The sequence below is a fragment of the Pantherophis guttatus genome, chromosome 2 (assembly GCF_059756535.1).
Source record: "Pantherophis guttatus breed Tessera chromosome 2, ASM5975653v1, whole genome shotgun sequence".
Lineage (NCBI taxonomy): Eukaryota > Metazoa > Chordata > Lepidosauria > Squamata > Colubridae > Pantherophis > Pantherophis guttatus.
The window spans coordinates 277,734,863-277,758,985 of NC_142064.1; the positions used below are offsets into that span (position 1 = coordinate 277,734,863).

Sequence of the window (24,123 nt, forward strand, 5' to 3'; positions counted from 1 at the left end):
GGTCACTAAATGAACCGTTGTAAATTGAGGACTACCTGCAAAGCTGAAAGTCGATTTATTTGAAAGTTGTTTTTCACAATAGCAGTGAGGCAGGAGCTGGAGCTGCAGACAACCCCCTAATTCTGCCCTTCGCCCTCTTCCCTTTCCAGGCTCCTCCTGGCTCTTCCTGTTTATTTGAACCGGATGATGTCAGAACCCAGCTGGGGCTGTCCCACTACCTCACTGTGGTCTCAACTGGGTCCAGAAAGAGCCCGACAGCCAAGTGCATCTCACAGAGCAGAGTTATAATGTGTGGTTCTTCTGGAAACACAAATCACTGCATTTCGCACCAGTTGAAGCTTCCAGATACTCTGTTGTGGCTCCGTTGCCTGAGCCTGGGCTATCGACAGATGCAGACTCTGAGAGTGAGAGAGAGGAGTTGGCAAGGCCTCCCTCTCCAGGACCCTCCTCTCTGGCAATGCCTCTGGAGGACACCGAAGGCCAAAAGATAGGCTCAGAGCCAAGCATGTCCCTGCAGCCACAGGTGGACAGCGACAAAGAAGATAAGTGCTGGCTGGACCCTCACCAGAGGCACAGGGAGAAGCGTGCACAGCAGTGGGGAAGGCGTGCCAGAGATTAGCTGAGTCACTGGACCACACCCCACAGGGTATAAATGTGGGTGTGGTGGCCGGTTCAGTTTGTGACGAGCAAAAACTGGAAATAATCCATGATCTCTGCGTTACTGGACTTTGCCTGCTATATCGGACTGCATTTGGATTAATCCTTGTATTGTTGAAACTCTGCCTGTTTTATCAGAATGCTTGCAGTCTAATCTTTGTTTTGTGTGAGTAAAGTCTGAATTAGCAGCTAGCCACTGGGTTGCTGCCAGCTTTATCTTCAAAGAGTTTTGTCGTGTGGCTTATTAACTCTGGGGGTGCGTGTGTGGTATGGGGACAGAACATACTCTTCAAAGGCAGCCCCATATAGGAGGCATCACAGTAGTCCAACCAAGAGGTGACTAGAGCAGCAGTCACCAACTGGTGGTCCGTGAGAAAATTTTGGTGGTCCGCAGAAAAATTATTTGCATTTTTAATATTGCACTACGTCAGGGGTCCTCAAACTACGGCCCTTGGGATGGATACGTGCAATGAATGTTTGTGTTGCTGCAGAGAGTCTCCTCCTTCCAGGTCTTTTTGTGTGGGTCAGAGGGGGGCAGTAATTCTGACTTGGGGTCTGCTTCGGTCTCCTGGTGCGGGGCTTTGGGCAAAAGCTGGAGGGAAGTGCCACTGGTAGCGAAGAGCCAGAGGACCTTGTTCCAGTGGGACTGCATCATGGCCTGGAACTGGCTGACCATCTCAGCCCACTGAGCCTCCAGGCCTTGCATTTCCGCAGGTCTTCTCTCTACTTGGAAAGCCTATGCTCCTAGTCCTGAGTGAGGTGCTTCTGCAGAGCCTCCTTCTCGGTCAGATCCAATTTGAACTGAGCTGTTTTGCCAACTCTTTCTGGTGGTGGCTGCTTAGCTCCAACATCTGCTTCCTTTTAGGGCCCTAAGGAGCCCGGGCAGGGAGGCGAGGAGTTGGCAATGCCCATCCAGTCACATGACCACCTAGCCACGCCCACCCAGCCGGTCATTAGGCAGATCATATTAGTGGTGCACGGGATTTAAAATTATGAAGTTAGTGGTCCCTGAGGTCCGAAAGGTTGGTGAGTCCTGGGCTAGAGCATGAGTGACTGTGAGCAGAGCCCCTAATATAACACAAGACAAAATTCAACAAAAGTCATTACTGGGACTTATATCATTAATACAAGTGGTGTATTCCGATCCTCTGAGCTCATGCCCAGACCCTGTACAATGGACCCTGAGAGGGGAATGGCACGTGCCACAGCCAACTTGCTGCCGCCAACTTACCATAGCTAACTTGCCATGGCCAACTCGCTGTAGCCAACTCGCTGCAGGACAACTTGCCTTTCTTTAATGATTCTATTCCACCATTTCTTTGATATTAGTGTAACTTTTGTCCCACAGTGAGTTGTCCTGCAGTGAGTTGGCTGTAACAAGTTAGCTGTGATGAGTTGGCCATGGCAAATTGACATAGACCCCCCCCCAGAGTCCTGGCCTTTGATTGCTGTTGATGAACACCAGGTCAGCTGTCAACAAGGCCCCTTTATTTGTGACTTCATTAGGGAGGATGTGAGCTGATCGATATCCACAACCAATAGGTGGAAAGGAGTAAGACTTTTACTTACCAGTGGAAGCTCCAAAATGTGCACACCCCTGCTCCATTGTGGACCCCCTTTTATACAGTTTGGAAAAGCACACATTGCCATGGATGAGTCATGGAAACACAAGTCACAATACACCAATCATTAAGGGCAACATCATACATATATCTTGGCTAATCACACTTCCACACTTGTCAAGTGCAGGGAAAAGCAGGAGATTCAGGCAGTTCAAATGAGTGTAAAGAATCTGGCCAACTAACCGTCAAGGGAAATTGAGCGGGAGATAAGAAAGGCACTCAAGGTGTGCTGGACTTAGATCTCTTGCAAGCGTGCAGGGACTCGTGACTTATGACACGTTTGAACCCTCCCTCAGGCTCAACCTGGTCATCTCCTACAACACTTCAACTTAGCCTGACTAGGTGGCTCAGTGGCTAAGACACTGAGCTTGTCAATCAGAAAGGTCGGCAGTTCGGCAGTTCGAATCCCTAGTACAGATCTCCTGCGTGAGCAGGGGGTTGGACTAGATGACCTCCAAGGTCCCTTCCAACTCTGTTACTGTTAAATACTTCAGCTAAAGGTTACAAGGTATGGGAGACTTTATCTAATCAGTAACATTCCTACACTAAAAGCCTCCCTAAGCAATTTAATGCTGTCAAATGCAGAAAATCAGGAGTCCAGGCAGTTCCAATGAATATGCAGGTTTATTTGATGCTAAATCTCTACACAGGTTGTCCTCGACTTACGACCACCATTGAGCTCAAAATTTCTGTTGCTAAGTGAGATGTTTGTTAAGAGTTTTCCCCCATTTTACGACCTTTCTTGCCATGATTGTTAAGTGAATCACTGCAGTTGATAAGTTAGGGACCCGGTTGTTAAATGAATATGGCTTACCCATGGACCGCATTTTTTCACATTAGGCAGAAATCTTGGGAAGCATGTATATATGTATGTGTATGTATATGTTGTGTTTGTGTGTGTGTATGCATACACACATACTGTATACCCATTTCCCTGAAAATAAGACCCATCTGGAAAATAAGCCCTAGCATGATTTTTCAGGATGCTCCTAATATAAGCCCTGCCCCCAAATAAGCCCCAGTTAAGTTCGTCAGCCAAACGGATGCATTTAGTACCATATTTCCTTGAAAATAAGACCCATCTGGAAAATAAGCCCTAGCATGACTTTTCAGGATGCTCCTAATATAAGACCTGCCCCCAAAATAAGCCCCAGTTAAGTTCGTCAGCCAGACAGATGCATTTAGTACCATATTTCCCTGAAAATAAGACCCATCTGGAAAATAAGCCCTAGCATGACTTTTCAGGATGCTCCTAATATAAGACCTGCCCCCAAAATAAGCCCCAGTTAAGTTTGTCAGCCAGACAGATGCATTTAGTACCATATTTCCTTGAAAATAAGACCCATCTGGAAAATAAGCCCTAGCATGACTTTTCAGGATGCTCCTAATATAAGACCTGCCCCCAAAATAAGCCTGTTAAGTTTGTCAGCCAGACAGATGCATTTAGTACCATATTTCCTTGAAAATAAGACCCATCTGGAAAATAAGCCCTAGCATGACTTTTCAGGATGCTCCTAATATAAGACCTGCCCCCAAAATAAGCCCCAGTTAAGTTTGTCAGCCAGATGGATGCATTTAGTACCATATTTCCCTGAAAATAAGACCTAACTGGAAAATAGGTCCTACTGCGTGTTTTGGAGCAAAAATTAATATAAGACCCAGTCTTATTTTGGGGGAAACATGGTATATGTATGTGTATGTATATGGTGTGTGTGTATATACACACCTACACACCTACACACACACACACACACACACTGGCAATTGCTGAGCACATTGTAAGCCGCCCTGAGTCTCCGGAGAAGGGCGCCATATACATCAAATTTTAAAAAAATAATAATTGCAAAATCCTTTCTCTTGCCTGTTCCTAGGGCTGAAAGAGAATGACTGGCCTCAGCTGGGACTGGAATTCACAGTCTTCCAGTTTCTAGCCTCTTGCCTTCCCCATCATGCCTAATCGGCTGCCTTTAATTGTAGATAAGATTTGTGAAATTCATATCCAACCTTTCGTTTAGGCATATGAGGCATCCAATACAAGGCTCCATGTCTACGGAGATTCTCAGTCATCCAGGTCATGGTTGTCCCAAAGGTGCTTTTTTTCAAGAGGCAACTGGACTTTCTGGTTTTTCTTTGAAGGCATTTCACTTCTCATCCAGTCAGAGCTGAAGAAGCTGCTTGGATGAGAAGCCAAAATGCTCGCTACATGGGGCTCCCCTTGAAAAGCACCCGGAGGCTCCAACTCGTCCAGAATGCAGCCGCGCGGGTGGTTATGGGCGCAACTCATTGTGATCATGTGACACCCCTCCTGCGTGAGCTGCACTGGCTCCCAGTGGTCTTCCGGGTGCGATTCAAGGTGTTGGTTACCACCTTTAAAGCGCTCCATGGCATTGGACCTGGGTACCTTCGAGACCGTCTTCTGCCACCAGTAGCCTCCCACCGGCCAGTCCGCTCCCACAGAGAGGGTCTCCTCAGGGTGCCATCGGCCAAATTATGCTGGCTGGCGACACCCAGGGGGAGGGCCTTCTCTGTGGCAGCCCCTGCCCTTTGGAATGAGCTGTCCCCAGAAATTCGTAAAATCTCTGATCTCCGTGTATTTCGCTGTGCCCTCAAAACCTTGTTGTTCCGCCAGGCTGAGCTATCAATGTAAAGATTTTAATTGGTTTTTAAATATGGGATTTTAAATTTGGGGGTTTTATAAATTGGGCCTATCATTTAATAATTTTAATTATTTTTAAATTTTGTCTGTCTTTGTGTTTTTAATTAGGCTGTACACCGCCCTGAGTCCTTTGGGAGAAGGGCGGTATAGAAATAAAATTAATAAATAAATAATAAATAAATAATAAAATGTCTTCAAGGAAAAAATAAGAAAGTCCAGTTGCCTCTTGAAAAAGCACCTTTGGGACAAGTCTCTGTGCTCCAATTTTTCTCCAGCTCTGGAGGTTGGTTGGGCTGAGCGAGAAGGTCTCCCAGAGAACTTCCGTGACTAAGGAAGGACTTGTTTCTGGATCTTCCTACTTCCAGGCTGAGAGTTTAACCACAATGGCTCTCTTCACCCCTCTTTGTCCTTCTCCAACTCAGCATGTCATGCAATCTCACTGTGTTTGGCTAGTTTATATTTCTTTGAATGCTCTTAGGAAACAGGCTCATGGTACTCAAGGTAAGTATGTAAACAACCTGAGCTCTTTTTGATTAGTAAGACACCAACAAGTTGAAGCTACCAGATCCTTCAGGAGCTACGTAGTGATTCCCAGCAAGTCCTTGGTGGAGATCCTCTTTGCTCTGTTTTGCCCTGCCAAGTGGACCTCACGAGGTAGGAATTTGAGAGAGAAAAGTATGTGAACTTCAATAATCAAAACAATAGTTGTGGCAAACGGACTAGTACATTGCTAGGGTCATTTGGTCAATCTTTCATCTAAGAGTATAGACTGCTTTAATTGCAGATACTTCTAAAACGTATACACTTCAGCTCTGTGAATAAAAAAAAAAGGAAAAGATTAAAGCAATAAATAATGGGATGGGGAGAAGACTAAAGCATGATCATTCTCTGCCACGCAGAGTTGCTTTCAGTGAACTAATGGGCCTGGTAGCTCAGCAGACTAAAAGCATTGTGATTGACACCAGCTGTCTGCAATTACTGTAAGTTCGAATCTCACCAGGCTCAAGGTTGACTCAGCCTTCCATCCTTTCTAAGGTAGGTTAAATGAGGACCCAGTTTGTGGGGGCAATAAGCTGACTTTGTATAAATATACAAAAGTATGAAGGCTATTGCTTAATGCATTGTAAGCCGCCCTGAGTCTCCGGAGAAGGGCAGCATATAAATCAAATTTTAAAAAAAATATGGGTGACTATAGACGTTTGATGAATGAATGAATGAATGAATGGAGGGAAGGGGGAGGGAGGGAGGGAGGAAGGAATAGCAATAGCAATAGAAATAGCATTTAGACTTATATACCCTGTTTCCCCCAAAATAAGACATCCCCTGATAATAATTCCGACAGGCCTTGGGCCGTTGATCTCGCTCTTGTGATCTGGCAAGATCCAGCCATGAATGGCGTGAATGAGTTTTTAATGTTTTTAATGTTTTTAAGTTTTAAATGTTTTTTATAATGATTTTTTAAAATGTATTGTGAGCCGCCCTGAGTCTTCGGAGAGGGGCGGCATATAAATTGAATTAATTAAATTAAATTTAAATTAAATTAAATAAGCCCAATCAGGCTTTTGAATGCATGGCAATAAGGCCAAGCGCTTATTTCAGAGTTCAAAAAAAATATAAGACAGGGTCTTATTTTCGGGAAAACACTGTATCACTGCACAGTGCTCTACAGCCCTCTCTAAGCAGTTTATAGATTCATCCTATTGCCCCCAACAATCTGGGTCCTCATTTTACCCACCTCGAAAGGATGGAAGGCTGAGTAAACTTTGAGTCCGGTGAGAATTGAACTGCCAAACTGCATGTAGCCAGCAGTCGGCAGGAGTAGCCTGCAGTACTGCATTCTAATTACTGTGCCACCACGGCTCAAGGAAGGATAGATGGATGGATGGAAGGAAGGGAGGAGAGGAGAGGAGAGGAGAGGAGAGGAGAGGAGAGGAGAGGAAAGGAAAGGAAAGGAAAGGAAAGGAAAGGAAAGGAAAGGAAAGGAGAAAGGAAAGGAAAGGAAAAAGGAAAGGAGAAAGGAAAGGAAAGGAAAGGAAAGGAAAGGAAAAAGGAAAGGAGAAAGGAAAGGAAAGGAAAGGAAAGGAAAGGAAAAAGGAAAGGAAAGGAAAGGAAAGGAAAGGAAAAAGGAAAGGAAAAAGGAAAGGAAAGGAAAGGAAAGGAAAGGGACATTTTGTTGCACAGCTGGAAATTTTATTTTTCCTCTCTGTTGAAAGATATACGATCTTACAGCCCTGCATGACCTACTTACCATTTGAGGACTTTCAAAATCCTGACTGGTGGCTGTAACAGAGAGAGATGAAAAAGTCAAGATTTAGGGCACAGTGGAGTGTCCTCTTTAGCCAGACAATATATCAAAGGAGTCACAATCACACAAGAAACGCAAAAGGCCCTGGGCATCTCCCACATGCACACTTTTTTTTTTTCAAAACAACAAGATGCCATTCACCACAAATCAATCATCTGGGTTTTTCAATTTTCAATCATCAATCATAGAACTGGGTTTTTCAAAATATGTACTGCAAGAATTTAGTGAACATAATTTTTTAAAAAACTGCTCAAATACAGCTGGACCTGGATTGTATATGGACTGTACAGCAGGAAGGTAAAACTGATGGCCACTATCATTGCCTATCAAAATGCCCCATACGGAGGGATCACATGAGGTACTAATAAAGCCCTATTAAGACCACACCTAGAATACTGCATCCAGTTTTGGTTACCATACTATAAAAAAAGATGTTGAGACTCTAGAAAGAGTGCAAAGAAGAGCATAACCAAGATGATTAGGGGACTGGAGATAAAAACAGATGAAGAACAGGAACCGAGCATGGCCAGTCTAGCGAAGAGAAGGACCAGGGGAGACATGATAGCAGTCTTCCAATATTTGAGGGGCTGCCACAGAGAGGAAGGGGGCCAAGCTATTTTCCAAAGCACCTGAAGGCCAGACAAGGAATAATGGATGGAAACTGAACAAGGAGAGATTCAACCTAGAAATGAGGAGGAACTTTCTGACAGTGAGAACAATCCACCCACGAAACAGAAGTTGCCTTCAAAAGTTGTGGGAGCTTCATCACCGGAGGCTTTCAAGAAGAGACGGGACTGCCATCTGTCAAAAATGGTGCAGGGTCTCCTGCTTAGGCGAGCGGGAGGGAGTTGGATTAGATGACCTACAAGGTCCCATCCAACTCTATTATTCTATTCTATTCTGCTCTGTTCTGTTCCGTTCTGTTCTGAAATGGTATAGGGTTCCTGCCTGAGCTGGAAGACCTCCAAGGTCCCTTCCAACTCTGCCCTATGCTATGCTATGCTATGCTATGCTATGCTATGCTATGCTTATATACTTTATATTTAATTGTGTCCTATTCTATTCTATTCTATTCTATTCTATTCTATTCTATTCTATTCTATTCTATTCTATTCTATTCTATTCTATTCTATTCTATTCTATTCTATTCCATTCCAGTCCAGTCCAGTCCAGTCCAGTCCAGTCCAGTCCAGTCCAGTCCAGTCCAGTCCATTCTAAATTCTATTCTATTCCATTCCATTCCATTCCATTCCATTCCATTCCATTCCATTCCATTCCATTCCATTCTATTCTATTCTATTCCATTCCATTCCATTCCAGTCCAGTCCAGTCCAGTCCAGTCCAGTCCAGTCCATTCTAAATTCTATTCTATTCCATTCCATTCCATTCCATTCCAGTCCAGTCTATTCCATTCCATTCCATTCCATTCTATTCTAAATTCTATTCTATTCTACCCTGTTTCCCCCAAAATAAGACATCCCCTGATAATAAGCCCAATCGGGCTTTTGAGTACATGGCAATAAGGCCAAGCGCTTATTTCAGGGTTCAAAAAAATATAAGACAGGGTCTTATTTTTGGGGAAACTAGGTATTTTATTCCAATTCCGATTCGATTCTATTATTCTATTCTATTCTATTCTATTCTATTCTATTCTATTCTATTCTATTCGATTCGATTCGATTCGATTCGATTCCATTCTATTCTATTCTATTCTACCCTGTTTTCCCCCAAATAAGACATCCCCTGATAATAAGCCCAATCGGGCTTTTGAGTACATGGCAATAAGGCCAAGCGCTTATTTCAAGGTTCAAAAAAATATAAGACAGGGTCTTATTTTTGGGGAAACTAGGTATTCTATTCTATTCTATTCTATTCTATTCTATTCTATTCTATTCTATTCTATTCTATTCTATTCTATTCTATTCTATTCTATTCCATTCCATTCCATTCCATTCCATTCCATTCTCATGCATCTCTCTATCTCTTTTTTTTTTTTGAAAAAAGTTTTTTATTTTTATTTTTCATCAACATGTTTAAATGTACAGTCTTTTATCCATCCTTATACATTGTTCGTTCATCTTCTTCTTTAACTCCCATTAGGCAATTAATTAATTATTTGTTCGGGTCTGCTTTTTTCCCATTTCCTTCTTTTGTTTTACTACCCCCTTTCCTTTTTCCCTTCCCTTCTTTCTCCTCCTTTCTTTCTTTCTTTCCTCATTCCTCCTCTCCTTTCCTACTTCCCTTTCTCTTTCCCTTCTCCTCTCTATCTCTCATTTTGATCATGCTGGGTCCGTCTCCCACAGAGTCATCCTGTCCCAGCGCTCTTCCTTTCCCCTTTGCCTGAACAAGCTCTTAGGGAAGGTTTCAGGGGGATTATTATGCACAGTTGACAATTAGTTTCATTTAGTGTCAAGTGTTCTATCTTTAGAGCTTTGCCTCTTCAATAGGCCTCAGGGGAGAAAAAGTCAACCACATTGTGGTTGAGCCATGGGGCCTGACTTTGGCGCAGCGTGTATACATTTCAGTTTTTTAAAAGTGTGTTTTACTTAAGCTAACCTACTTAAGAGCCTTGGTAGTACAGTGGTATAAGGCACCTTGTTATTAAGCTGGTTATTAAGACCAGCTGCCTGCAATTACTGCAGGGTTCGAATCTCACCAGGCTCAAGGTTGACTCAGCCTTCCATCCTTTCTAAGGTGGGTAAAATGAGGACCCAAATTGTGGGGGCAATAAGCTGACTTTGTATAAATATACAAAAGGATGAAGGCTATTGCTGAGCACATTGTAAGCCGCCCTGAGTCTCCGGAGAAGGGCGGCATATAAATCAAATTACAACAATAAAAAAAAATAAAAACCACGGGACAGTTTAGAAATTCTAATTAATAAATCAATAAACACACATACAGGCAGTCCTTGAATTACAACAGTTCATTCAGTGACTGCTCAAAGTTGCAACGGCACCGAAAAAAAGTGACTTATGACGGGTTTTCGCCCTTACAACCATTGCTGCATCCTTATGGCCACGTAGTCAAAATTCAGACGCTTGGCGGCTGGCTCATAGTTCTGATGCTTGCAGTGTCCTGGGATCGTGTGATCCTTTTTTGTGACCTTCTGATAAGCAACGTTCCTAGGGAGGCCAGATTCCATTACCGACCGTGTTGCTAATTCAACAAGTGCAGTGATTCGCTTAACGACTGTGTCAAGAAAGGTTGTAAAATGGGACTCTGCTCGCTTAACAAATGTCTCGCTTAGCGACAGACCTGTTAGGCTCAGTTGTGGCCATAAGTCGAGGACTACTGTATGTACAAACTTACACTCAGGAGGAACCCATATTTCTCGTCGCAGGGAAGCTATGAATCTGCCACAGCTTCATTTGGGCTAATCTGGATCGTCCCCTCTTCCGCCCCCAAAGACGGTACCAAAAGTTACATTGGGGGGTCGCTCACCTGATGCTGCTCTGTATACATTTCTGCCACGTTTTTCTGCAAGACAGAATCAAGAAGTCAGAGAGGACGTACCTGCTTAGAGATCCCTCAGTTTCCCCTCAGCTTTTGGCAGTGGTGGGATTCAAATTTTTTTACTACCAGTTCTGTGTGCCTTGGTGGGCGTGGCTTGGCTTGGCTTGGTGGGCGCAGCATGGGAAGGATACTGCAAAATCTCCATTCCCACCCCACTCCTGGGGAAGGATACTGTAAAATCTCCATTTCCACCCCACTCCAGGGGAAGGATACTGTAAAAACTTCATTTCCACCCCACTCCAGGGGAAGGATACTGTAAAATCTCCATTTCTACCCCACTCCTGGGGAACGATATTGTAAAATCTCCATTTCCAGCCCACTCCAGGGGAAGGATACTGTAAAATCTCCATTTCCACCCCACTCCTGGGGAAGGATACTGTAAAATCTCCATTTCCACCCCACTCCAGGGGAAGGATACTGTAAAAACTTCATTTCCACCCCACTCCAGGGGAAGGATACTGTAAAATCTCCATTTCTACCCCACTCCTGGGGAACGATATTGTAAAATCTCCATTTCCAGCCCACTCCAGGGGAAGGATACTGTAAAATCTCCATTTCCACCCCACTCCTGGGGAAGGATACTGTAAAATCTCCATTTCCACCCCACTCCAGGGGAAGGATACTGTAAAAACTCCATTTCCACCCCACTCCAGGGGAAGGATACTGTAAAATCTCCATTTCCACCCCACTCCAGGGGAAGGATACTGTAAAATCTCCATTTCTACCCCACTCCTGGGGAAGGATATTGTAAAATTTCCATTTCCAGCCCACTCCAGGGGAAGGATACTGTAAAATCTCCATTTCTACCCCACTCCTGGGGAAGGATATTGTAAAATCTCCATTTCCAGCCCACTCCAGGGGAAGGATACTGTAAAATCTCCATTTCCACCCCACACCAGGGGAAGGATATGGTAAAATCTCCATTTCCACCCCACTCCAGGGGAAGAATACTGTAAAATCTCCATTTCCAGCCCACTCCTGGGGAAGGATACTGTAAAATCTCCATTTCCAGCCCACTCCAGGGGAAGGGTATTATAAAATCTCCATTTCCATCCCACCCCACTCCTGGGGAAGGATAGTGTAAAATCTCCATTTCCAGCCCACTCCAGGGGAAGGGTATTATAAAATCTCCATTTCCACCCCACCCCACTCCAGGGGAAGGATACTGTAAAATCTCCATTTCCACCCCACTCCAGGGGAAGGATACTGTAAAATCTCCATTTCCACCCCACCCCACTCCAGGGGAAGGATATTGTAAAATCTCCATTTCCACCCCACTCCAGGAGAAGGATATTGTAAAATCGCCATTCCCACCCCACTCCAGGGGAAGGATACTGTAAAATCTCCATTTCTACCCCACCCCACTCCAGGGGAAGGATACTGTAAAATCTCCATTTCCACCCCACTCCAGGGGAAGGATACAGTAAAATCTCCATTCCCACCCCACTCCAGGGGAAGGATACTGTAAAATCTCCATTTCCAGCCCACTCCAGGAGAAGGATATTGTAAAATTTCCATTTCCACCCCACCCCAGGAGAAGGACATTGTAAAATCTCCATTTCCACCCCACCCCACTCCAGGGGAAGGATGCTGTAAAATCTCCATGTCCAGCCCACTCCAGGGGAAGGGTATTGTAAAATCTCCATTTCCACCCCACCCCACTCCAGGGGAAGGATATTGTAAAATCTCCATTTCCACCCCACTCCAGGAGAAGGATATTGTAAAATCGCCATTCCCACCCCACTCCAGGGGAAGGATACTGTAAAATCTCCATTTCTACCCCACCCCACTCCAGGGGAAGGATACTGTAAAATCTCCATTTCCACCCCACTCCAGGGGAAGGATACAGTAAAATCTCCATTCCCACCCCACTCCAGGGGAAGGATACTGTAAAATCTCCATTTCCAGCCCACTCCAGGAGAAGGATATTGTAAAATTTCCATTTCCACCCCACCCCAGGAGAAGGACATTGTAAAATCTCCATTTCCACCCCACCCCACTCCAGGGGAAGGATGCTGTAAAATCTCCATGTCCAGCCCACTCCAGGGGAAGGGTATTGTAAAATCTCCATTTCCACCCCACCCCACTCCAGGGGAAGGATGCTGTAAAATCTCCATTTCCACCCCACTCCAGGGGAAGGATACTGTAAAATCTCCATTTCCACCCCACTCCAGGAGAAGGATATTGTAAAATCTCCATTTCCACCCCACTCCAGGGGAAGGATACTGTAAAATCTCCATTTCTACCCCACCCCACTCCAGGGGAAGGATACTGTAAAATCTCCATTTCCACCCCACTCCAGGGGAAGGATACAGTAAAATCTCCATTCCCACCCCACTCCAGGGGAAGGATACTGTAAAATCTCCATTTCCAGCCCACTCCAGGAGAAGGATATTGTAAAATCTCCATTTCCACCCCACCCCAGGAGAAGGACATTGTAAAATCTCCATTTCCACCCCACCCCACTCCAGGGGAAGGATACTGTAAAATCTCCATGTCCAGCCCACTCCAGGGGAAGGGTATTGTAAAATCTCCATTTCCAGCCCACTCCAGGAGAAGGACATTGTAAAATCTCCATTTCCACCCCACCCCACTCCAGGGGAAGGATACTGTAAAATCTCCATGTCCAGCCCACTCCAGGGGAAGGGTATTGTAAAATCTCCATTTCCACCCCACCCCACTCCAGGGGAAGGATGCTGTAAAATCTCCATTTCCACCCCACTCCAGGGGAAGGATACTGTAAAATCTCCATTTCCACCCCACTCCAGGAGAAGGATATTGTAAAATCCCCATTTCCACCCCACTCCAGGGGAAGGATACTGTAAAATCTCCATTTCCACCCCACTCCAGGAGAAGGATATTGTAAAACCTCCATTTCCACGCCACCCCACTCCAGGGGAAGGATATTGTAAAATCTCCATTTCCACCCCACTACAGAGGAAGGATACTGTAAAATCTCCATTTCCACCCCACTCCAGGAGAAGGATATTGTAAAACCTCCATTTCCACGCCACTCCACTCCAGGGGAAGGATATTGTAAAATCTCCATTTCCACCCCACTCCAAGGGAAGGATACTGCAAAATCTCTATTCGCTCCCCACCCCGCTAACCTGCTTGCCAGCTCTGTGTGCGAAGCAATAAAAGAAGACCCAGCCAATCAGCTGGGACTCGATCAGCTGGGACTCGGGAGGCCGCGAATAGATGGGGGCCGGGCCAGTCAGAGGTAGTATTTGCCGGTTCTCTGAACTACTCAAAATTTCCGCTACCAGTTCTCTAGAACCGGTCAGAACCAGCTGAATACCACCTCTGGCCTTTGGTAGAACTTCAGAGCTTCAGTGCTTCTTCAAAAGCAGCAAGCAGAAAGCTGTAGACTCTCCTGCAAAATTGGAAAACCCTCCCCAAAGAAGGAACAGCCTCCAAATGCAGGGGTGACAACATGCCATCAACTGACCTTGGCAAATTCAAAGGAGATAACCAGGATCAATGGTGATTACCGTGTTTCCCTGAAAATAAGACCCAGCCCGAAAACAAGCCCTAGACTCATTTTTTTTTTGGGTGGGCCTAATATAAGTCCTACCCTGAAAATAAGCCCAGGGTTAACCCGCTGGCCCCTTGGCACAGCACAGATACCTATAAATCTGAGCGCGGAGGCAGGGGGAGGGAGACAAGAGATTTGAACGTGCTGCACAGCTGCCTGGCTCATGAGAGGCTAAGAGCTGCGATGGTGCAGTGGTTAGAGTGCAGTAGTGCAGGCTACTTCTGATCACCGGCTGCCAGCAGTTTGGCAGATCGAATCTCACCAGGCTCAAGGTTGACTCAGCCTTCCATCGTTCCGAGATTAGTAAAATGAGGACCCAGATTGTTGGGGGCCATAGGCTGACTCTGTAAACTGCTTAGAGAGGGCTATAAAGCACTGTGAAGCGGTATTATTATATCTATCTATCTATCTATCATCTATCTATCTATCTATCAATCTATCAATCTATCAATCTATCAATCTATCTATCTATCTATCTATCTATCTATCTATCTATCTATCTATCTATCTACACCAGATTTGGAGGTATGGAGATTGGCAGCACCTCCCAATGTGTTTCGCGAACGACACATCCTGTGCCCACCCAATAATTACTTACTGATGTAGACAGTCACTCCAGCAGCAATGAGGACCGCGGCCACCACAACTCCTATGATTCCAGCAATGAGTCCAAAGTTGATTACGAAAGCTGTGTTGGAGAAAAGGCAAAATGACTAGGGAGCTTCGGGTTTCTCTAGTAAAGGGTTTTTCTTCCCTTTAATTTCCCGGCCTTGGTGAGAGGGCAGCCAAGACTGAGTTAACTTAGTCACATTAAGAAAAGATTCTCAGTAGTAGGAACCAAACCTTTGTTCCACAGAGATAGTAACAGTAACAGTAACAGAGTTGGAAGGGACCTTGGAGGTCATCTAGTCCACACAGATCTGTACTAGAGATTCGAATTGCTGAACTGCCAACCTTTCTGATCAACAAGCTCAGTGTCTTAGCCACTGAGCCACCTAGTCAGGCTAAGAAATGATGGATTTGTCCGAGGAAGAGTTGAACACCCATCTTTATGAGATGGTTTACGTTGGATGCCTGCACAGAGCAAAGGGGTGGATTGGATTACCTCGATCAGTCAATCAGAATAGACCAGGAAGGGACCTTGGAGGCCTTCCAGATCAACCCCCTGCTCAGGCAGGAAGCACTTGGTCCGGAAAAGGTTAGCCATGACTGGTATAGGGATACCAGCAGGGGTGAAATCTAAAATTTGTTACTACCGGTTCTGTGGGTGTGGCTTGGTGGTGGTGGTGGGAATGTGACTGGGTGGCCGTGGCCAACTTTTTTTTAAAAAAAAAACTTTTAAAAGCATTTTTTCTACAACATCTTCGGCCAAAAAGGTTGCAGAACAAAGTGCTTTTAGAAGCCTCTGACGATCAGGCAACTCAGCTGGGATCGCCAGAGGCTTTTAAAGGCATTTTTTTTTTCTACAGCCTCTTCAGCCAAAGAGGTTGTAGAAAAAATACTTTTAAAAGCCTCTGATGATCCCAGCTCAGCCGCATGATCATCAGGGGCTTTTTTTTTTTTAACTTTTAAAAGCATTTTTTTCGGCTGAAGAGGTTGTAGAAAAAATGCCTTTAAAAGTAAAAAAAAAAAAGCCTCTGATGATCGCGCTGCTCAGCTGGGCGGGGTGCAGGGATTTTTGCTACTGGTTCTCCGAACCATCCGCCACCATCGCTACCGGATCGGGTGATCCGGTCCGAACTGGGAGCATTTCACCCCTGGATACCAGTGATGGCTAACCAAGTGCCCAAAGTACACACACCCCCAAAATGCAATGCGCCCTGCTCCCTGCGCACAGCACCCCTGCATGCACCCCACCCACTCACGCGCAGTCCCTTGCATGCACCCCACCCCCACGCATGCACAAGAGGGACCCAAAGACCAGCTGGCCAGCAGGAGGCGCATGTGTATGCGCGGAAGAGCTGAGCTGGGGCGATGGCTCGCGTGCCCACAGAGAGGGTTCTGCAGGCCACCTCTGGCACGCGTGCCATAGATTCGCCACCACGGCCCTATATCATTGTGGACAAATGGTTATCCAATCTCTGCTTAAAAACGTCCATTGTTGGAGCATTCACAACTTCTGGAGGCAAGTCGTTCCACTGATTCATTAAACTCCATCATGACATTCATTAGTTTGAAGGTCCACAGCTATGTGAGGTTTCAGGGACAACTTTGCTCATAACTGGTGACGCCCCCCACCCCCCCTTTCTCTTACCGGGCTCCACCCAGGCCAAGATCAGAGGCTCCGGCAGTCCGGCGTGGTCCACATAGCACCGATAGCGGTCCCTCTCCTTCGGGTCAACCTCGATGCTCAGCCAGGCATGGTAGGTCCCATCTGAGTTTGGAAGGACACCACCCCGGAAGGTGTCCTGCTCCCAGACTTCCCCATCCTTCCTCCAGGTGGCATCCACCTCTTTGGGATAAAAGCCGTAGACTCCGCAGATGAGGGTCTCCATACCGCTATACTGGATCCTGCGAGATACTTTCGCCAACGGGGGCTCTGTAGAGAACACAACACTGGCGTTGTTCTGGCCCAGCTCCCCAAACACGACCAACCCTCTGAAGTTAACTCAAAGATTCCTTTATTAGGAGCTCCAGCGGTCCCGGCAAAAAATTTCTCTCTCAATGCAGGCTAACAAGTCTGTCTGTCCAGAAGATGAATAGTTGTCTGCCACATCTATTCATCTGTGCCCCCTGCCTTTTATCCCCAGAGCTAGGGTGGGGCTTCGCTAGCAAGGATCTTCCATCCCAAGGATCAGCCCACAGATTTCCACTGCTCTCCTCTCCTCTGCCTTCTGCGCATCCATGCCTCAAGCACTGGACCCAGCTGTTCCTCCTCTTCCTCATCAGCCACCTCCAGACCTGGGGGCTGTTAACTTTCCATCTGCTGGATGGCCCGTGCACCTCTCCCTCCCTCCCTCTCTTTTTCTCTTTCTCTCTCTCTCTCTCCCCCCCTCTCTCTTTTGTGTAGCGTGGAGACCTTGCACCACAAATCCAACATTCTCCTGCAACATCACCAACCCTTGCCTCCCTTCTTCCTTCCTCACCTTTCCTCAGCAGGGATTCCTTTCCATACAACACACACTTCTGAAGCAGCTGGATGCATTCCTTCTCCAAAAAGTTATTCGTGTTCTGGGTGATGAAAGGCTCGGCTTCCCACCTCCTCTTGGTCACCTGAGCACGGACGTCGACCGCCGTCCAGGTGAGGGTTTTCTGATCCAAGCTGATGAAGTCCTCCCCATCGTAGCCATACTGAAAATACCCCTGTTTGTGGCCATCTTTGCTCAGCTGGCAGCCGATCATGCGCTGCCAGCTGTGAATCCCTGCCAAGAAAAAGTCAGGTAGTTCTCAACTTACAACAGTTTGCTTAGTGACCATTCAAAGTTGCAATGGCATTGGAAAAAGTGTGACTTACGACCATTTTTCACAGTTATGACCTTTGCAGCTTCCCCATGATCATATGATCAAAATTCAGATGCTTAGCAACAGATTCGTAGTTATGACCGTTGTTGTGTCCCCAAAGTCATGTGATCCCCTTTTGCGACCTTCTGACCAGCAAAGTCAATGGGGAAGCCAGATTCACTTAATAACCGGGTTACTAACTTAACAACTGCAGGGATTCACTTAAAAACAGGGACAAGAAAACTCATAAAATGGAGCAAAACTCACTTATTAAATGTCTCACTTACAACCATATATTTTGGGCTCAATTGTGGCCGTAAGTCGAGGACTACCTGTATAGGCTACCCCTGAACAGAGATCCACTTTTATTCTCACAAATCCTCATTGCCCTAAAACAGTGATGGCTAACCTTTTTGCCATCACGTGCCAGGAAGGGGGGGCGCGGAGAAGGTTCGCACACGTGTGTGCCCACACCCATAATTCTATGTGGGCCATTTCAGGCATCCGGAGGATCTCTGGAGGGATGGGGAAGGCTGTTTTCGCCCTCCCCAGATGCATAGAGAGGATTTGGATCCAGGTGAGAAAGAAAAACGGGCCTTCCCCACCCACTCCAGGCCCTCCGAAGGCAGGAAACAGCCTGTTTCCCTACTTCTGGTGGGCCCAGAAGGCCCAAAAATCAGCTGGCATGCACGCTGGAGCTGAGCTGGGGTGCCCACTGATATGGCTATGCGTGTCACCTGTGGCACGCGTGCCATAGGTTCTCCAGCAAGGCCCTAAAACAAGCTTAATAAATATTGTCCCAAAGGTGATTTTTTTTTTCAAGAGGCAAGATATCTTTGAAGACGTTTCGCTTCTCATCCAAGAAGCTTCTTCAGCTTGGATAAAGCAGCGAAACGATTTTTTTAAAAAACCAGAAAAAACCTCTTGAAAAAAAGAAATCACCTTTGGGACAACCATGATCTGGATGATCGAGAATCTCTATAGACTTAATAAATATTGTTTTTTTAAAGCCCTGATTTCTTTGCTAGTAATTCCTGCCTGTCCAGGTTTCTCATGGGGAGGAACAGCAATGTAGGAAGGCCAAAGTCCATGGTTCCCAGCCCCGCCTGCCTTACCTCTGCTGGAGTTGTGATAGCTGTGCAAGATGGCGAGGTCGCTTTTGAACCTGCGCTCCGTGGTGCTGACTCTCTGAGAGATGAAATCCCAGAAATGCAAGTCCTCCTTCTTCACGTTAAGGAGCCAGGGCACTTGGGGTAACATTTTTCTCGTGGGGGGGTCAAAGCGTGAAGCCAGCTGGTCATCCACATAGCCCACCACATTATATTGGGGCACATCCTGGTTGGAGTCCAGGACCAACGTGTAGAAAATGCGCAACGAATGGGAGGAGGAACCTGGGGGGGGCGGGGAAAGGGGAGGGGAGAGAGAGGAAATTAGGGAGAGGGGTGTCCAAAGGCACACTTTTAAGCCCCCCACCCATTTTGATTTGGAATGAGCCCCTTTCCTAGCCTCAATACTCTATAAAACAAGACTCTCCAAGTGTGGCAATTTTAAGACTTGTGGACTTCAACTCCCAGAATTCTCCAACAAGCATGGGCCGGCTAAGGAATTCTGGGAGTTGAAGTCCACAAGTCTTAAAGTTGCTAAGTTTGGCGACTCCCTGCTCTAAAATCTTGGGTGCCTACGAGGTGTATCAGGAACGGAGGTGGGTTACAGCAGGTTCTGACCAGTTCTGGAGAACCGGTAGCAGAAATTTTGAGCGAGAACTGGTAGTAAAAATTTTACTACCAGTAATTTTGAGCGAGAAAATTTTCGGAGAACTGGTACTAAAAATTCTGACTGGCCCCACTCCCATCTATTCTCTGCTTCCCAAGTAGTCTTGGTAGGACAGTGGTCTAAAGCACCCTGTTATTAAGACCAGCTGCCTGCAATTACTGCAGGTTCGAATCTCGCCAGGCTCAAGGTTGACTCAGCCTTCCATCCTTTCTAAGGTAGGTAAATTGAGGACCCAGTTTGTGGGGGCAATAAGCTGACTTTGTATAAATATACAAAAGGATGAAGGCTATTGCTTAACGCATTGTAAGCCGCCCTGAGTCTCCGGAGAAGGGCGGCATATAAATCAAATTTAAAAAAATAAAATAAAAAAAAAAAGTCCCAGCTGATCGGGAGGAAATGGGGATTTTGCAGTATCCTTCCCCTGAAGTTACAATTGCTTAGTGCATTGTAAGCCGCCCTGAGTCTCCGGAGAAGGGTGGCATATAAATCAAATAAAAAAAAAAGTGGGGTGGGAATGGAGATTTTACAGTATCCTTCCCCTGCCACGCCCACCAAGCCACGCCCACCAAGTCATGCCACGCCCACCAAGCCACACCCACAGAACCGGTAGTAAAAAAAATTTGAAACCCACCACTGCTAGGGAGGTGTATCAGGAAAGCTATCCTGCAGCCACGGTCCAAACAGAGGATGGACTAGATGCCCTCTAGCAACCCCCTTCTCCCGCAGGAGATATAAAACCAGGCCAAAAACCTACAGGGGGATTTCACAGCGTGCGTTTATTTCAGGGTTCTAACGCGACTCCCCAACCGGACGAAGCCTCTGGAACTCGCTGCCACGGGAAAGCCAGGCTGCCCCGCCTTGGAGTTAGCTACTCCAGCTACTCACCTGCGCGTCCTCCCCGCAGCAACAGGACCACCGCCGCGGCCAGAAACCCCAAGCGCGCACCCGGGAACCCCATCTGGATCCAGTCCCGATCAGCTGGGTTGTCAAAAGTGAGGAACGAGCCCGTGACCGAGGAGGAAGTTTGTAAAAAGGGCGCCGGTGGGGCTGAGAACGCTGGGAAGGGAAAATGGGAGAGGGGTCGGCTCGGCTCCCTTTGGGGAGAAGGAAGGGAGGGCCCTAGAGAGCCAGGAAAGGGAAGGAGCCGGAGTGAAAGGAGGCTTCGCGGGAGAAGTCCGGTCGATCCCGAGCGCGGCCGCTCAGCTGGAGGGCGAGTCATCGTGGGAATTTCCCTTGTTTGTTGCGGAGCGGGTCAGCTCAGGGTCCCTGGTTCCCCAAGAGGAAAAAGTCTCCACCTGCCCCCTTCACAGGTGGATGATCCCATTCCAACCTAGCTCCCTGCGGGGGGGACTACACTCCCCATCCTCCCCCCCCGCCCCGTGGCCTGGGGACGATGGGAGTTGTTGTCTCCAACACCTGCGACAGGCGCCCGATTGCCTGGATAGATAAAAGCGGATTGGAGCGGGGCGTTCATGAAATCGATTAAAAGCAAAATCCTTCCCTTTCTCACCTGCCAGGCCTTCCTTGCTTCTTTTCTTCACCGCCTGCTGGCTTCTGAAGCTGGTAGCCCGCCAGCTAAACTCGGCGCCGCAGGCGGAAACGGATCCAAGAATGACACAAAACGAAACCAAACTGCGCTTTTTGTGGCTTGAAACGTTGCTGGTCCTCAGCGATAAGTGCCAGCCCCTCCCACGGGCTCAGGAGTCCATCTGTGTCTCTTGAAATCGGAGGGAAAGAGAGAGAGAGAGAGGGGTGTGTGTGTGTGTGTGTGTGTGTGTGTGTGTGTGTGTGTGTGTGTGTGTGTGTATATATATATATATATATATATATATATATATACACACACACACACACACATATATATATATATATATATACACACACACACACACACACACACACACACATATATATATATATATATATACACACACACACACACACACACACACATATATATATATATATATATATATACACACACACACACACACACACACACACATATATATATATACACACACACACACACACACACACACACACATATATATATATATATATATATATATACACACACACACACACACACACACACACACACATATATATATATATATATATATATATATATATATATATATATATATACACATATATATGTATGTATGTATGTATGTATGTATGTATGTATATATATATGTAGGTCTTTGGTTATTCGGGTCTTCTCCCACGTAAAATTGGAAGTGTCTTGGCGACGTTTCGACGAAGTCTCATTCGTCGTCTTCAGGCTGGTGTTCTCGGCTTCGTGCTTCCAGGAGCAATGTGAGATCGCAGCTGTCTCTTCCTTTTAACTGCTAGTGGGGGTGTGAGCTGATTGGGTGGGAACTTTGGCTTCGTGTTTGTGGCCGTGCGAGGTCTTCATGGTGGGTGTCAGTCTGCTTCATGTATGGATTGGAGGGGTTTAAAGTGGCTAATGATGCAGCTGCGGTCTGACTTCTGGTCCTCGGTCGTGGCTCATTATCAGTGTGGGTTTGAGTCTGCTTTCTGCGTGGATGTGTGGTGGTGACATCCTGTGTGGCTCTCGTGAGTGTGGGTCTGGTGTCATTCGTCGTGTTAGGGACTCGTTTGTCAATAAGGGCGGGTTTCCAAATGGCTGGTAGGCGGGAGGTATCGTCTTGTTTGTTCATGCTGTGTGGGCGTTTTTCTATCTCGATGGCTTCTCTGATTATTCTGTTGTTAAAGTGTTCAGTTTTGGCGATAGTTCTGGTCTTTTTAAAGTCAATATCATGTCCTGTGGCTTTAAGGTGTTGGACCAGGGAAGAAGTTGGTTCCTCTTTTCTGGCTGAGTTCTTGTGTTCTTCTATGCGTGCACTTATTCGTCTGTTGGTTTGTCCGATGTATGTGGTGGGGCAGGCGGTGCATGGGATTTCATATACTCCTTGATTTTCTAACTCAATTTTGTCTTTGGGGTTCCTTAGGATGGTGGATATTTTTCGGTTTGTGCAGAATGCTGTCTTGATGTTATGTTTGCGGAGGATTTTGCTTATTCTGTCTGTGGTGCCTTTTATGTATGGGAGGAGGGCTTTGCCGTTTTCTTGTTCTCTGTCTTGGATTTTAGTGGGGGTTTCTTTTTGGATTAGGTTGGTGATCTTATTTCTTTGGAATCCATTGGATGTTAGTACGTTAGTGAGAGTGTGTAGTTCGGTTTTTAGGTGTTGTTCGTCAGCTAAGCGTTTTGTTCTGGAAATGAGTGTCTTGGCTACAGAGTTGATCTGGGCAGGGTGGTGGTGTGAGAGTGCGTGCAGATAGCGGTTTGTGTGTGTTTTCTTTTGGTAGATAGTGTGTCCTAGGGAGCCATTGGATTTTCTGTAGACTAAGACATCCAGGAAGGGAAGTTGGTTGTTCGCTTCTGTTTCCATGGTGAACTGTATTTTGGGGTGTAGGCTGTTGAGGTGTGTGAGGAAGTTGTCCAGTTTTTCTTTCCCATGTGGCCAGATTATGAAGGTGTCGTCTACATATCTGAGCCAGAGTTTGGGTTTGTGATCAGATTTTTCTAGAGCTTGGGTTTCAAAGTATTCCGTATAGAAGTTGGCAATGACAGGTGAGAGGGGTGATCCCATGGGTGCTCCTTCTGTTTGTTTGTATTTCTGTCCATTATAGATGAAGTATGTGTTGGATAGGCAGTGGTTGGTCAGATCTAAGATGTGCTTGGGGGGGTTATATTTGTTTTGGATAACTGTCAAGGCTTCTTTGATTGGTACTTGGGTGAAGAGGGATATATATATAAATTTGATTTATATGCTGCCCTTCTCCGGAGACTCAGGGCGGCTTACAATGTGCTAAGCAATAGCCTTCATACTTTTGTATATTTATACAAAGTCAGCTTATTGCCCCCACAAACTGGGTCCTCAATTTACCTACCTTAGAAAGGATGGAAGGCTGAGTCAACCTTGAGCCTGGCGAGATTCGAACCTGCAGTAATTGCAGGCAGCTGGTTTTAATAACAGGGTGCTTTAGACCACTGTACTACCAAGGCTCATGTTTTTGAAGAGTTGAAGAAAATAACGTGGAAATATGTGTGGCAAAGAAAGAGAGCAAGGATTAATATTAAAATGCTACAAGATGCAAGAATTAGAGGTGGGTTTGGCCTTCCGAATTGGGAATTGTATTATCAAGCGGCAGCGTTAACATGGATTAGAGAATGGATGTTATTAAGGAATACAAGATTATTGATATTGGAGGGTCATGATTTACAATTGGGTTGGCATGCCTTTTTATGGTACGGGAAACAAAGGATACATGGATATTTCCAAAGATATTATGTAAGAAATGGTTTGTTATCAGTGTGGGAGAGAGTAAAAGAAAAACATTATTTAAATATTCTAATGTGGCTTTCTACAATAGAAGCAGTGACATACCCAAATATTGTGTACATGGGGAATATTGTGAGATATAAAGACATTCTGACAGATCGGAGAGTGCTGAAACAAAAACAAGAACTAGAGAGTCAAGGAATCGAGAGAGATTGGTATAGAAGATTGCAAATACAATCAAGATATGAAGCAGATCATAGACAATATGACTTTAATTTAGGGATATCCGAACTGGATGA

General features: G+C 46.0%; 1 protein-coding gene across 2 annotated transcripts; it reads right to left on the minus strand.

Annotated features, from left to right (window-relative positions):
* Positions 1 to 4,113: 4,113 nt before the first annotated feature.
* LOC117656843 (major histocompatibility complex class I-related protein 1-like) lies at positions 4,114 to 21,144 on the minus strand. 2 transcript variants are annotated; one of them, XM_060693453.2, is made up of 9 exons: positions 21,019 to 21,144; positions 20,394 to 20,564; positions 18,851 to 19,126; positions 17,381 to 17,656; positions 16,549 to 16,833; positions 14,893 to 14,982; positions 10,685 to 10,720; positions 7,184 to 7,215; positions 4,114 to 5,747 (listed from the first exon to the last, which is right to left on the minus strand). In XM_060693453.2, exons 2-9 carry the CDS (start codon positions 20,464 to 20,466, stop codon positions 5,742 to 5,744), a joined length of 1,074 nt encoding a protein of 357 aa, XP_060549436.2. In that variant the 5' UTR covers positions 20,467 to 20,564; positions 21,019 to 21,144; the 3' UTR covers positions 4,114 to 5,741. The 2 variants fall into 2 exon arrangements, with proteins under 2 accessions (XP_060549436.2, XP_060549437.1); XM_060693454.2 differs by lacking the exon at positions 18,851 to 19,126 and having other exon boundaries at positions 5,615 to 5,747.
* Between the last annotated feature and the right edge of the window lie 2,979 nt (positions 21,145 to 24,123).

Excerpts from the sequence above, each read along its gene's own strand:
- LOC117656843 (XM_060693453.2), bottom strand. The coding sequence starts at position 20,466 with ATGGGGTTCCCGGGTGCGCGCTTGGGGTTTCTGGCCGCGGCGGTGGTC. Across the intron at positions 14,983-16,548 it reads CTTGGCCTGGGTGGAGCCCG|CTTTCGTAATCAACTTTGGA; the intron begins GTAAGAGAAAGG and ends TCTCCAACACAG. Across the intron at positions 10,721-14,892 it reads TGGAGTGACTGTCTACATCA|AAAAACGTGGCAGAAATGTA; the intron begins GTAAGTAATTAT and ends TCTGTCTTGCAG.